At 39.7% G+C, this 15,400-nt stretch overlaps 1 protein-coding gene and 1 pseudogene across 23 annotated transcripts in view; both read right to left on the reverse strand.

Annotated features, from left to right (window-relative positions):
* Positions 1–15,400, reverse strand: part of Dmd (dystrophin) — a 2,110,831-nt gene that overhangs the window by 132,222 nt on the left and 1,963,209 nt on the right. For 4 of the 23 annotated variants that reach the window (XM_063242810.1, XM_063242812.1, XM_063242809.1 and 1 more), the window contains exon 1: positions 2,854–3,023. The exons of the other annotated variants lie outside the window; for them this stretch is intronic. In XM_063242810.1, coding sequence (XP_063098880.1) covers positions 2,854–2,873 — 20 coding nt within the window. In that variant the 5' untranslated portion in view covers positions 2,874–3,023. Of the gene's footprint in view, positions 1–2,853; positions 3,024–15,400 lie in introns of those variants that run through there. 23 annotated transcript variants of the gene reach the window in all.
* On the reverse strand, positions 11,778–12,590 carry LOC134474586 (NADH dehydrogenase [ubiquinone] 1 alpha subcomplex subunit 12-like; annotated as a pseudogene).

The raw sequence follows: 15,400 nt of genomic DNA on the forward strand, positions 1-15,400 counted from the left end.
ACATACTCACTTCACTGTAAGTGGGTGTTTTCTACCTGCACTAACTCCAAAGCCTTACTGGGACATATTTAACCCCCCCACAAAAATAGACAGGAAAGATGAATGGATGGGATGAAATGATAAGTACAAATCTGCATAACTTACATCTATAGTCTACCTTACAAGACATATACAGATTTTTTTTTTTTTGCTTTTGATCAGTGCAGATTTTACTTCTGTACTTCTTACTCCATGCCTGTCTTGAAAAACACAGTGGAGAATTCTCAGAAACTCCAAGAGTTATCTGCATTTACCTAGAATATGCAGACAATATAGGAAAATATAGAGTGCACTTCATTTTCCACCTTGGAAACCACCCCCCATGCCATGATCAGCCAAAAAGGAAATTCATAAACCTGTTCACACGTAATGGGTATGCTTTTGTTCAGCCTCCCTGAGAAAAACCATGTTCACTGTAGATCACAAGTCTGTATGTACATTAATGCAGATACTGGTTTCATAAATCATCTTTAAAATGCTCTCTCAGTCTTTAAAAAATGTTACTCATTTTGCCCTGCTGGTCCCAAAACCTGTTATCAGATATCCCTCTCTCAGCAGTCTTCATGCTAAGATTTCTTCTTTTTTCTATTTGTGCAAACCACAATCATCTCTTTTTTCCTTTTATATGAGATCTGACTGATGCAAATTAAAATATAAAATCACTGACTATGACAAAAGACCCCAGCAATACCTACTTGTCAATATTAAGAAATTAAAGCATTACTCTACTAAGCATAGGCCTGACCTAATTTCCTACCATACAATTTAAATTTTTCTCTCACCTTTAGTTTCAAGTAGTGTGCAAGGTTATTATAACCGCCTCAGATCTGTTCCTGCTGTCAGTGCTGGAATAGTCAGACTTATTGGAACTGCTTTTTTAGTTTCTTAAAAGCAAACATGAAACATTTATAAAAAGTAACAAATACCTACTGCTCTCACTGGGGAAATGGCAGTTGCCTAATTAAGTAAGATCTCTTCAGCCACTACTGTTATTTGGTACTGAAAATGTTCTGAACAGTTGCCTTTAAATATATCTATCTATTTATGTATCTATTTATAGATATAGATAATATATCTATATCTTTCCACTATATTAATATATCTATCTATATCTTTGTACTAATTCCCAGAGAGGAAACTAATGGCTACCCACTGATAGAGAAAGGTAGTGTTCTCTTGAGATTTGCAGAGGATTAGAGTTTGGCTTCATACATACTCTGGAGCCCATTGATCCATACACACAAATGATTTCCCTTTAATCTGGAAATCAGGCCCTTTTTCTAGAGGAACCCTGGCATTTGAAAACTGAATTGCTGAACTTGGCTTGCACTGCTGGAATAGTGGCACGGTGGGGATGCGAAAAATATATATTTAAGTTTCTGCTACTGTGGGGAGGGGGCTTAGGATGATGAGTGTCAATCCAAGCCTCAGAAATCCCATTCTAGTTCCCACTTCTTGTTCCCTGAGATATTTCACATTTTCTACTGCTTGGCTCAAGCCAGGGCAAAGATTATTGCCTTAGTGGCTGTTCCGGTTGTTACTTGTTCTCTGTTCTATTTGTTTTTCAAGGTTTATCTCCTACCCACCCTCAGCTTTAGTCAAAGCAATTTCACTTCAGGACCGTGTCCAAACCAAGATCAAACAATGATGACTGAAACCAATTCCACGGCGATGAAGGGTCAGAGACCTTTCATACAACTGTGTTGTTTCACTTGCTATTCTCCCTACTCCAAGAGCAACTGTCTCCTCCAGAGAGAAGCTTGGGAACAAGAAGACTCAAAATCTTGGCAAAAAAAAAACATGAAAGGATTATTGGGGGCGGGGGACAAGCAGTAATGACAGGGATAAAGAACCAGAGGGGCCAAGAGCTCATTGGTCAAAGAAGGATGTAGATTTCACTTAAGGACTTTCGTTCACCAGTTAAATCATGTGGATTTTTTTCACGGTACTAAAGAATTTTCTAATTAATACTATGCGTCCCTCAAGTGACTAAACCTCCTCAATGGAAGCTTCAAACTTAACTTCAAATATAACTGAAATAAGCAAAAGTCCTGCCCTTTTCATTGCCGTGTTCGGATTGGGAATGACAAACTTTCCTTAAAGACCAGCGGATGACTGGAGAAACCCTGGAGAAGGGCACCCCAGAAATGATTCCACACCCAAACCCAGAGGGCAAAGAAAGCCAGATCAACAATCAAACGAAAAAACAAACCAACCAAAACCCTTGATCCTCTCTCTGGGTCATATTCTCGACTTCTAGGCTTTAACTGGTTTTTCTTTCCCGATTTCTCCAAGTCTCGAGGTAAGCAATGGGCGCTGGAGAAAACGTAGCGAGGGAAATGTCAGATAGAATACTCGGAAGAAATCAGGCAGAAAGTTGACCTTTTGGCACTTGCAGTGCAAAGCAAGGCACAATCGCGCTCGCCCCTTCCCCCTGCGAGGTCCAGCCTAGCCTGTCTGGCTCACGTCCACACCGGCAGCCCGGAAAGAAGCAAAAAGCTCCCTCGGTTCTGATCCCCGCGTAAGGAACGTGCTGTCCCCCCTGTGGGCACAGCGAGGAACCAGCTTTTTCTCTCGGAGCCTGTCCCAAAACGGGGAGAGAGACTGCCTGGGAGCCCGGCGCGCGGGGAAAGCCCCGGGGGCGCACCTGCAGCGGCGCCGCCTGGACCCGCTGAAGAGGTTCCTCGACGCCCGGGCGCCCCGGGGCCAGCCGCCGCCGGTCCAAGTTTTCGCTTCCTCCGCGTGCCCCTGCTCCCTGCTCGTGCCACAAGTGCACGGACTGCGGCTGAGGGCCTGGGGCCGCGATCCACTTACCCTTTGAGCTGCTCCCTCATGGCTGCAAGGGCTCGGAGGTCGGGGGCGAGCGAAAGCCGAGGAGTGAGCTTTCCAAAGCCGCCGGGCTCCCCGAAAGTGGAGCGCCGCCGCCGCCACCCAGGCTCACAGCTGAAAGCACTGCGGAGGAGCTGGTGCTGGCGGGCGGGCCGGGGAGGGGGCGCTGCGGGCAGACGGGGCGGGGCCGGACCGGGCTCCGCCCTCACCCAGGGAACCGGGAACCTGAAGTCCCAGGGACCAGGCAGCTAGCACACTTGAAAAGGAAACAAAAAAGGGGAAAAAAAAAGAAAGAAAGGAAGGAAGGAAGAGAGAAAGGAGGGAGGGAGGAAGAGAGAAAGGGGAAAGTGAGAGGAAGAAAGAAAGAAAGAAAGAAAGAAAGAAAGAAAGAAAGAAAGAAAGAAAGAAAGAGTACAAAAGGAGATTTAAGGTAGACCCTAGAACCTTATGAGCCACTCAGCAGTCTGCAAGTTCACCCTGTTAAAACCTCCAGCAGGACAACTTGTTGGCTAAATAAATGGCCTAGGTGCATATGACCGCAGAGCAGATAATTAGTGTGTAGGCTTAGAGTTTTCTTTTTAGAAAATAAAAGAAAAATCACATGCATGCCTCCCACCCCCTCAATTAAAGATTAAAGTGCTGGGGCAATAAAGACATGGCATTCAGGTTAGGCTCCTCCTGGTTCAATGGAATTATGAAAAAGCATTTGCATCTGTGATAGATGTGTGAGTCTCTAAATGCACTAATACCATCGTCTGAGAACCTCTTCAAACTGAAAATTCCCCCCCCCCCCTGTATTAGAAACTCTGGGAACTCTAAAGCTTGAGAAGGGCCACTGACAATGATGTTACACCATTTGATCTTTCAGTGTGCTTTTAGGGATATCACAAAGGAACACTTTTTCAATGGAATATTTATTCGAAAACTTACAGGGATGATACAAGTCAAATATGTCTCACCTTCGTGCCTGAAATATGATGGTACAGGTCAATTACACACAATTATTTTTAAGCTTGGAAATATTCCAAAAAGAAGCTAGCCTTCACTAGCAGGCTGAATTTTCTAAAACCTCCACATAATATTTTCAAGTTCAAAGAGTATCTTGTGATAAACTATACAGTGTCCCTCTTTGTCCATTTATTTAGCCTGCCTTTTTTTTTCCTCTTCTTTCAAACATTTGTTTTTCATACTCTCTTTTGGTTAATTCATTCCACTTCAATCTATTCCCTCTTTCTTTTTAAATATTCTTTTTCTCAACATTTTCCCCATAGATTATTTGAGCCGAAAGGACGAGAGACGTCAGTCTCCTTTCACTGTGTGCTATAGCACCATGGAAGGGAAAAATAATGTAGTGAACCAAAGCAGAAGGAAATGTAAGGTTTTTTCATTACCTTTGACAAACCAGATGAAAATGTAAACATTATCATTATACACGTGTGCATGGAGCTGTGATTGGTGTTGCTATTTTTAAGTAAATATGGCACAACTGCTGGCATGAAGCCTCATAAATTGAGACTTGTTAGTTTCTTCCTTCAGCAACTTGAAGCTAGTGAGTTGTAGAGGCAGCTGCTATTATGGTCTGAGGGGGGCACACTAGGATTCCTTTTGATTGAGGTTGTACCTTAGTCTAAAAGCAATTCTAGGTATATCCTTATCTTTGGGGGCCTGGGATTAATGTCCCCTGATGAGGAAGTGGTGACCTTTGCATTCATCAGTGACAGTAATCTCTTTGTCAGTGTGGGACATCACTTAAATGTTATTTATCTTTATTTCAATTAAAAGACACAAACCTCACAGCATGGACATTTCTAAATATTAGAAATCAATCAAATAAGGACCTGCAACACCTGTAGCTTTTAAAAGAATTTTATTGTTAGTTTCAAACTTTTAAATTAGCTATACAAGATTTGGGAGTTCTGGTATGGTTCTCTAAAAGATAAGTATGCAAGTCTATTTTCTCAATGTCCAATTAGAAAACTACTAAGCATGATTGGGGGGATGGAAAATAAGAAATCACTATTCAGATTTTTTAAAATTTGACAGATGGCAATCATCAAAAATGCATCTTAAAGTTGTTTTTTAGACTGCAGTTACAGGCACTAGGCGACTTATTCTCAAATCTTGATGTCATTTTAGAAAATAAATACTAAAAGTATTGTTAGAAAAGGACATGGACATCATACTGCTTATTTTGTTGTCAATTTCAGATTATGAATTTTGCTAATATTAGGGGGAAGTATTTAGGAAAAAACAGAGTTGATATATCTTCATTTCATATGTAAATTTTGCAGTGATATTGTGTATGATAATATGTTAATTGCTTATTTATAGTAGCTATTTCTTCTTATAAAATAATAATGCTCCTCTTAGTAATTCAAAAAATGTTATGATTTTGGGGGATGCTGAGGACTGAACCCAGACCTCATGCATGCTAAGCACATGTTCTACCACTGAGTTACACCTGAGCCTCTTCATCATCATCATCATCCTGTTTTGATGTGAGCTACAAACATGAAAAGAACCTGGAGTTCTGCCACAAAACCAACTTAAATTGCAATCCTGACTCAAGGATGTATAGTGAGCTAACTTTCCCCAATGTCACAGCTAGACTCGGGTGCAAGGATGGGAACTTACTATGGGGAAAGTTGCCTTTCTCTAGAGTGTTCAGAAGCAATCACACCGATGGCTGAGCGCACAGAAAAGAACTTTGCTAGAGAGAAGGTCAAAGAAAGTAGATAGGAATTTTGCATATAGCCAAAATTCAAGTCTTTAAATTGCTTGAACTTTGTGGGTGCCTTAGGAAAATAAGGATTTCTCTGGCTTGAGGGAATTGTGATAGTTATAATACTCACCCATTGTCCTCAGTCTCTACTCTGCCCTTCTCCACTGGCTGTGTGTCCCTAGGGGGCTAGAGTTCTGTTGAAGGGCATTAATTGGGCTCTCTTGCCCGTTGATTTTCTTCTGCTTAAAGCAATGGGAGGCAATGCTGAAAAGGCATGTAGAAGAAGATGAAAGGGCAGCAAAGGAGGGATAGCTGGGTGTTTTACTCCCCAGGCTCCCTCCTGCTGGCCCTGACCTGGCAGTAGCTGAGATCATTGACTACAGCCACAAGTCTCATTGAGCAGTCATTTCCTACAGCAACGGCATATTGCAAGTGTCTCCAACCACTGTATTCTATCCCCTTGTTCCTTTAAGCAAGGACCTACTATTCTTGGTGTTTGCCCCTATCCTGCCAAGACCTGTGAAAATAGTCTTTTCATTATACCCTCTCTAATTACTCCTTCTGAATGCACCATCTGTTTTTCCTAGGACCCTGACTGAACCAGGACTCATCTAACCAAAGCCATTCTTTGGGGCTATAAATTGGATTCCGAGAGGGGACTTCTGATAGAGGACAAGTCAGTTCCATGCAGAAGATGAAAAGTAGGCTGGGGTCACTCATGGATAATGATTTATAGACAGCTCCTCTATGGGCCCACAAGGAACTTCTGGTCTATCAGGGTAAAGGCAAGTTAAGATTATAAATGGTAGTATCAGCAGGTGTGAAGGTAAAGGACCCTGTTCTTTCCAAAAGCTTCAGTGATCTGCTTGACACCAGTGTCGAGCTGGGGGTTAAAGAAGAGGACAAAATACAAAGGGCCCAGTGTGAGAAATCCAGAGTTTAATCTGCACCCTGAAAGCTCTGGAGGAACTTTTTTGAAAAAGGAACTGAAGCATTAGCATGGCCCTTTTAGATCTGTCTTTGAAGAATCACTAGGGTAATGGTATAGGGGCTGGATCCAAAGAGAATGACTGGAATTAAAAGACCAGGTACACGTGACTGTAATACAATGGGGATACAGAAGTATAAGAAAGGCTGGAGAAATGATAAAACATGTCAGAAATTACTAGAGTCTTGATTAACTAGATATACAAATGTCAGAGAAGAAAGACCTAGGGCAGCAAAAGCAAACCATTTAGAGCTTTCAGTTATATGGACTGCCTCCGCTGTGGTGTGTGTGCCATAGGTTCACCACCCCTGACTTACGGTAACAGTCCTCAAGCTGGGAGACATTAAAACATTTAGATACTGCCTTGAGTAGTGATGCACACCTGTAATCCCAGCACAATGGGAGGCTGAGACAAAAAGACTGCAAATTCCAGCCCAGTCTGGGGCAAGTTAGCCACTCAGTCAGACCCTATATCAACTGCAGCAGCAACAAAAACTGGACATTTAGCTCAGTGTGTGAAGGCTCTTTGTTCAACTGCCAGTACCCCCCCCAAAAAATTTCAGACACCTGAGTGCCACCACTCTGAGATTTCAATTGTATTGCTTTTTAGTATTGGAATTTTAAAGGTTCACCAAGTGGTTCTAACATACAATAAAAATCAAGAACCACTGTCCTAAGTTGATTGTGAAGATTGGATGCTAGCATTCATCAAGCTTGGAATTTCAGGACAGGGCCAGAGAAGGATGTTGGAAAGTGGATGAATGCCGTCTTGGACATGATGGTGGAGGTGGTTAGTGTGGTATAAAAGTGAATACCCCCAGGAGGCAGTTGGATGTTGCAGAGCACAGAAGGATGATGCTATGGAGCTGTGGATTGGAAATGTCAGCATGGGAGGTAGGGTTCACATGGATGGATAAGCCTATCTCATGGAGGATGTGAAGAGCAGAGAGATCTTTTTTTTTCTTTTTAGACTGTGGCTTTAAAGTTAGTCTGATGTTACCAGTGTTTAAAAAAAAGAAACAAACAACAACAAAAAAAGAAAGAAACAACAACAAAACTGAAACAGAATGCTACAGAGAAAACACAAGGGTTGGTTTGTACTGGGCACTTGGGGTGGATGTAGGGGGGCGGTCATGAAGGACTTCATCACCCCCTAGCGTCCAGCTTCCCTCTAATACCAAGAATCTATCTGACCTGGGTTTTTGATCCCTAACAAACTTGCATCGTTTTAAATTCATTGGGAGTGTAGATATCACTTAAAGTAAATATAATACATATTTAGTAGTAAAATGTCAACATTTGGGTATGTATCAAGCACAGAACTCCAGATTTCTCTGCATAGTACAAGTACTGAGCAAGAGCAATGAATCAGACATCTAACAAATGCTTACAATAGTGGTGAATCATTGGCAGTTAGGGCAAATACCATGGCATACTAATTAAAATGTGTAACAATCCCTCTAGATCAATCTGAAACCAACATCTTGTGGATATGATATAAACTTTAGCCAGATCACATTAGCCAGCAAATGAAGAAGCCTCGACATTCAGACACAGAGCACTTCACACCCACACAAAAGCCTATTTTTCTAGGCCCTTCCTCTGCAGCTAGGCAGGGGAAGCCAGGCTGAGCAAAGTTCTCTGAGCCAGACACCATCTAAACCTGAGAGATTTCACCAGACAGGTTCCAGATAAGTTGAACTCTGCTTCAATCTCATGCAGTTTTCTTTTAATAAGATTTCTTAAAGCTTCCCAGAGCCACCTATATCAAGCTGAACATCTAAAAAAGATGTGAAGTTTAGCAACTTCACTAAAATAAAGCCACACTTCATTAACCTCACAGGCCTGAAGTTGCTTCATGGGAAAGAATTCAACGTGCCTATTAGCCTGCCAGCTATAGCACTACCCCCTGTACTTGAACCATACCACCTTCTGCTAAAAACGGATAACTCGTTAAGGTGGTCTAAGGATATCGGCCTGCAGCATTCCGGGTCCACCTTAACTGCAGCTCAGAGCTGTAACTATTTGTCTGCCTTTCCCAAGCAATTGTGCCAAATAACAGGAATTTCAAAACTAGGCAGAAATTCTGACACTCTGCATAATCTCTCTTCCTCTTCAGCTACAAATAAGGCTTTGTATTCGATTAGACTCACAGCAGGTGAAAACCCCAATTAGTGAATTCATTCTGGGGCGTCTTCCTACCTTCCTCCCACACAACACACTTCAGAAAAAAAATAGGGGAAGTCACATTCTTTTCTCAAATCACAACTAAATTAACCCTTTGATCCACCCAATCAAGAAGGATCTTCCCTGGAAAATGCCAGGATGTTGAAAACTTGTTTCCTTCTTGATGGGGCGGGGGGGGGGGGGATTCTATTTTACCTGACTTTGTTTTCTTCCAACCCATAAATGCTCTTAGGTTTTCTGATCAATCCAGAAATTACAATATTTATTTCTAACTGAAAACTCACAATGCCAATAGTATCTAAAGAATGATTAATGGACAGTCTGCTTCAAGAGAATTACTTTTAAATTATGTTCTTAAGGTGAGAGAAAAAGATTAAATTTTAGTGTAAACAGTATGGCTTGGCCTTAAGAAGTGTGCAAATTCTGTATTTCATACTTTGTAAATATTTATGTGTTACAGGAAATTCATCATTGGACAAGGCTAGAGGTTTAATTTTAACATTCAAAAAAATTGAGACAGTTTTAGTTCTTAGAGTGATTTACTTATACTTTGTCAATTGCTTCTCTGGAAATAATTCACAATCCAGTTGTATTTATGAACATATGATTAAAAAAGAGAAGCTTTGTCTTTTTTAATTGTTTCAGTCCTGTCACTTTTCTTGAAGCAATTCATAGGACTTATGATCCACAAGAAAATACTGAACATATATCAAATAGTAATGCAGCTTTTAGAAGGAGCCATCTATTACTGTCAGAGGTTCATTTCATTTTGAGTCTTTTTAATTAAAATGCAAAGTTCTACATACATGCCTGCCTAAATTACCCCTTTCTAAAATACTCAAATTTCATAAAAAATGATAAATACTAATCTAATCATTATTAATACTTATAACTTAGTTCTTAAAGTTTAGAAAAAAGTAAACAATGGAATTATCAGTCAATTAAGCAAACAAGGAAGTCATCCTAAATTGAAACAGATAAGGAAAAAGTAATATTCAAATATGGATGAAGACAGTTTTTTTTTCTTCGAGATGAATATCTGCAAGAATCATGCTCTATCAAAAGCAGCTTTTTAAATCTTCAGCAATAGTCTCTGTGAATAAAGGCAAAAACATTACAGTAGAAGGGTAGGGTGTTCAGACCAATTTTGTCCCTTAAGCTTGTCACTTAACCCTTTAGAGGTGAGTCACTTAATCCCTTGGGAGCTTTTGTTGACTCATTTGTAAAATGCACATGACACCTCACAAGGCCAGAGTATGGGGCAAAATCACATAATGACTCTGAATGAAATTTGAAAGCTGGGGAAATGTGTGGTTATGCAAAGCAGTCTGTCAAGCAGGTACGATTCCTTAGAAGAAAATCCAGTAACTTCTGGAATACTGTAAAGAATATGGCATGAAATAAATTCAGCACCAGCAGTTAACTTTTCATTTGTGATTATTATATGAAGGAAAATGAAAAGCCTGAGTTTCAGTCTTTTCTCTACCAACTTACTAAAGGAAACTTCCTCTTCTCTGTGTTTACATTTAAGAAGAAAAGTAATTCTGGGTATGATGGGTCATGCCTATAATCCTAGAAGCCAAGGCAGGAGGGTTGTTAGTTTGAGATCAGCCTGGGTAAATTAGCAAGATTCTAATTCAAAATAAAATTTGAGAAAGCAGTGAGGGTATAGCTGAGAGGCAGAGCACTTGCCTAGTATGCAGGAGGCCATGGGTTCAATTTTCTGTAACTATAGGGCAAGTACATAAAGCAGGATTTTTTTGGCAAAATGAATCAATAAGCACAGCCCAAGATGTGCATAAACTCCACACCATTTGCTATTAGTCTTTCAGCCCGAGGTTAAAATACAAGCATTATACACCCATGGATAAGGGTGTACATGTGTTCTTATTTTCAGAGAGCAGAACACTGTGAGAGAGCATGTGAATACTGATATGGTAGGGGATATTGGCAGAGAAAGATCTTGATGGATTCTATAGGTAGCAAGCCTTGAACAGACAGGATGGGATAGGATTCTCGCGCAAACAGGCATCCATGAAAGGGGAAATGAGGTGAAAAGCAACCTAACCAATTAATGATATACTAAGGACTGAATCTTGTACTCTAGCTCTGGTTTATTTTTTCTGTGGTTTATTTTTGCCAAGAATTTTCTTGAAGATGAAAAGGAAATGTAATGAATTTTGATTTCCCCACAGTTTCCAAGAAATGTTTTTCATGAGCTACCCCCCAAACTATTTCTCTATGAACTATTTCCCTGTATTATCTTTAAGTGGTTGCAATCATGGTGCAGTTATGGAACACTTACATATGTATTTGCTGATCTTTCAAACTCTTCTCATTTTTCTTCATGGTTCATAAAAACTGGAGGGGATGTTAGAAGACTGACATGAAATATATACAAATTTCAACATACTTATCAGGTTTCTGTATAAAGGAGATCCAAAGAAAATAGAACTTTGTAGTTTATAATCCAGGGATGGGATGTAGACTACTACATGATCAAATATAGTATCAGACTATAATGAGCACAGAAAGAGAGGGAAAAAGGTAAAAAGAGAAAGGTGATTAGCTTGACCTATTGAGATCAGAGAACATGTGTTTTAATTAAGATATAACTATGCTTCAAAATTTATATGGAACCACAAAAGACTCCAAAGAGCAAAAGCATTCCTGAGCAAAAAGGCAATGCTGGGAGTATCATAAAACCATAGCATATTTTAGAATATACTATAAATTTATAGTAACAAAAACAGCATTGTCCTGGCACAACAATAGACACGTGGACCAAACAGATGCGTACAGAAGATGCAGAAACAAACCCAGGCAATTATAGCCATATGATTTTTTTTCTGGTCTAACAATTTTAATCAAATTAACAGTATATGGTAAAAGTCCATTTCTGAGGAAAACCTGTATTTTATATGATGCAACTGGTTCTCATTGTTTTTATTTATAAGATGTGGAAGCTGGGACCCATTCTTGAAGTTGTTTCTAGTGGTGGAGTAAGGTACATAGTGTTCTAATGTGCCATTCATATTGAATTTATGACTTTTCCCAGTGAATTTATGATTAGTTGGAGGTTTTGTTGTTGGAGAGTCATCAGTCATACAGGTAAGCCAATGATGCCAAAAATTTGCTTATTATCCTAATAGTATTTGCTGCCATGTTTATCTTCCCCTACTAATGTAGCAATCATTATATCATTTGCCCTGAATAAAACTCATAGATAACCAGAGAGATTGGTGTGGCCAGGGAACAGCTGAAGCCTGTGCTTCAGGATCTGCAGCAACTCCATCTTGTCCTTTAGGCCCCCAGTGATCTGATTCTTGACAAAGGGGCCACATATACATATTGGAGAAACAATAGTCTCTCTAATAAGTGGCACTGGACAAATTAGATACCCTTATGTAGGAGACTGGAATTAGATCCCTATCTCTCACTCTGTACAAATATCAGTTCAAAGTGAATCACAGACCTAAGTATAAGTCCTGAAATGTTGAAACTTCTCAAAGAAAACACCTAAAGTCATAGATACAGGCAGTGTCTTCCTGAATAGGGCATCCACTGCCCAGGAAATAATGACAAAAATTGTTGAAGGGGATTGTATAAAATTTTCTGCACAGAAAAAAACAAAATGAAACAAAGACAAAAAACAAAGACCATCAAACAGAATAGAGATAACTTACAGAAAGAAAGGAATTATTTGCTAGCTACTCTTTCAACAAGGATCAGTATCCATAATACATAAAGAACTCAAAACATCCTAGATAAATTCAAATAATACAATCAATAAATGGGCAAATAAATCAAACAGATGCTTTTCAAAAGAAGTACAAAGCTGTGTGTGGTGGCACATACATATAATCCCAGCATTGTGGAAGCCTGAGGCAGAAGAATCACAAGCGTAAGCCCAGCCTGGGGAAGTTAGTGATTTAGAGAGGTAAAGGTCCAGCATTCAATCTCCAGTACGGCAGAGAGAGAGAGAGAGAGAGAGAGAGAGAGAGAGAGAGAGAGAGAGAGAGACAGACAGACAGACAGAGAAAGAGACTGATAGAGACAGAAAGAGACAGAGAGACAGAGAGAGAACAGAGAAACAGAGAGAAACAGTAGATGTTGGCATAAAATAAGGTATATGACTGATGGGACTGTACACTGGTAGAGCTACTTTGGAAATCAGTATGGGGATTCCTCAATAACTTAAAACAGAGCTACCATTTGATCCATCTATATCACTTCTTGGTATATTCCTGAAAGAATAAGAATCATCCTACTATAGTGATAGAGTGACCCTTGCATACCCACATTTATTGTGGAATATTTCACAATAGTTACACTGTGGAAAGAGCGTAGGTTCTTGTAGATGAATGAATAAATAAAATGTGGTTATACATACACCATAGAATATTATTCACCAATAAGGAAGAACAAAATCATGTCATTTACAGGAAAGTGGCTGAAACTGGAGACTATCATGGAAAGTGAAATAAGTCAGTCTTAGCCAGTATCACATGTTATCTCATATGTGGGATCTTAAAAAAATAGAAATGGCATGAAAGTAGAAGAGAAACTTCTAGAGCAAAATAATAAGGAAATCAAGAAGAGAGGGACAGAGAAGGGCAAGGGGACCAATGAGGTCATTAGAATGATCAAAGCACGTCGTATGCATGTCCAAGTATGCAGAATGAAACCAACTGCTCTGTGTAACTAATATGTACTAATTTTAAAAAAAACCAATTAGGCTTAAGCACCAGGTTTCAGGTAAACTTTTGTTAGTATATGAAGAGCTGAAGTAAGTTTCTTAAATTGATTCTATAAAGTAATTTCTTATGTTAGTAATTGAGAAGGCACAGCTTTCTTATGTTAACATACAGCTGTACAACTTATGCTTTGTAGGAACTCAAAAAAAGTTTAGGGAAACATTGGATTTTACATCTTGGGAAAGCTACTGGGCAGAAAACGTTACTGTCTCCACAAGGATGTCAAATCACATTCTGTTTATGTTTATTTGGTTGGTTGTTTGGGGTTTTTGTTTTGTTTGGGGTTTTTTGAGATGCAGTCTTGCTAAGTAGGCCAGGCTGGCCTAGAATTTACTGCAGTTCTCTTGCCTCAGCCTCCTGAGTAACGGGACTGTGCATGTTCTACTACGCCCAGCCAAATCACATTCTTCAATCAACTTCAACACCACCTTAAGTCCTCATGGCTTCACCTATTCTTATTCCTTAGTACTTGACTGACAAAGAAAGAAATGCCCCTTTTTAAAAAAAATTTTTTTGAGATAGGTCTTGTTATGTAGTCCAGGCTGTCCTCAAACTTGTGGTGAGTCTCTTAATTTGGTCTTCCAAGGGCTGGGGTTATAGGTACGTGACACCACACCTGACAAGAAACCTCTTCTTATATTCAGGACAGAGAAAGACATTGATACCACCTGTACTTTTGATTATCTTTCTTCTTAAATAGAATTAAACTTGGGATGGGAAGGAATGGGAATAAAAAATAGGGCAGAGATCAGAATGGAGACACCTGTCTGAGGCACTTACGACAGCATAATTAAGAGAAGATAAAGGTCTGAACTAAGAAAATAACACACAGAATTTGTGGAGAGGATGAATTCAAAGAAGGGTATGGAGCTGGGCATGTTGGTATATGCCTGTAATCCCAGTACTCTGGGAAATACAGTGACTTATTGAAACTCTTACTCAAATTTAAAAAAGAAAAGAAAATAAAGGCCTGGAGATGTAGTTCAGTGTGTAGGTCTTAGATCCCAACTCTAGTAATGAAAACAAAAGCCAAGTTATGGCATAAAACCAATGCTACTTCCCAACCAGTTGGATGTGAAGGTGGGAGCAACGGGAAGAAGCTTCATTTTTTATAATGGTACCATTAGCGGCACAGTCACATTTACATATAAACTATGCATTTATGCCTCATATTACAGTTGGGAGCATAGGTGAGTAGCAGAGCATCTACAAAGCCCTGGGTTGGATGTCCCGTATCACAAAAATACCCAGACAAATAAATGAATAGATAAAATCCAGGATTAATCAAATAGAATAAAACTCTAAGAAAGGAAGAAAAGTTAAATCAATGATTCAAAGATCATTGGGCTTGATAAAGCTGTTAGATTTTGCTATGCACACCCACCCAAGTGACAAAGACAATACCAAGTATTAGAACAGATGGGCGCCAACAAGAGCTCTCATGCTTTGTTGCCAGGAGCATAAACCGGTAAAATTTCCTGGAAACTGAAAGAAGGCAAGGAAGTTGCAGACATGTATACCCTATGACCTAGCGATTCTACTCCTTAAAAAAGTCCCTACAGGAGCATGTACGTTTATGCGGTATGATCAGAAACTACGATGAATGCTTAAGTTTGTCAAAAAAACTTGTAATAAAGCATCCATTGCCATTAATCCTCTTCTTAATAGTCTTTCTTTCCTCAAACACACTAATCCCATTGTTCTTGCCACTTTCAGAAGCAGTTCTGGAAGTCCTCTTTGTGAGTGTCTGTAGTTGCACTGTTGTGGCTGCCTTGGTGTCCTGAATGGATTCAAAGCATTTACCTTTTATGATCATTTTGACTTTGAGGAAGAGCCTGGAATCACACAGTGCCAGACTTTATGAATAAGGTGCGTCAG

The sequence above is a fragment of the Cavia porcellus genome, unplaced genomic scaffold, assembly GCF_034190915.1.
Source record: "Cavia porcellus strain 051 isolate PalLab524CR breed Dunkin Hartley unplaced genomic scaffold, mCavPor4.1 scaffold_33, whole genome shotgun sequence".
NCBI lineage: Eukaryota > Metazoa > Chordata > Mammalia > Rodentia > Caviidae > Cavia > Cavia porcellus.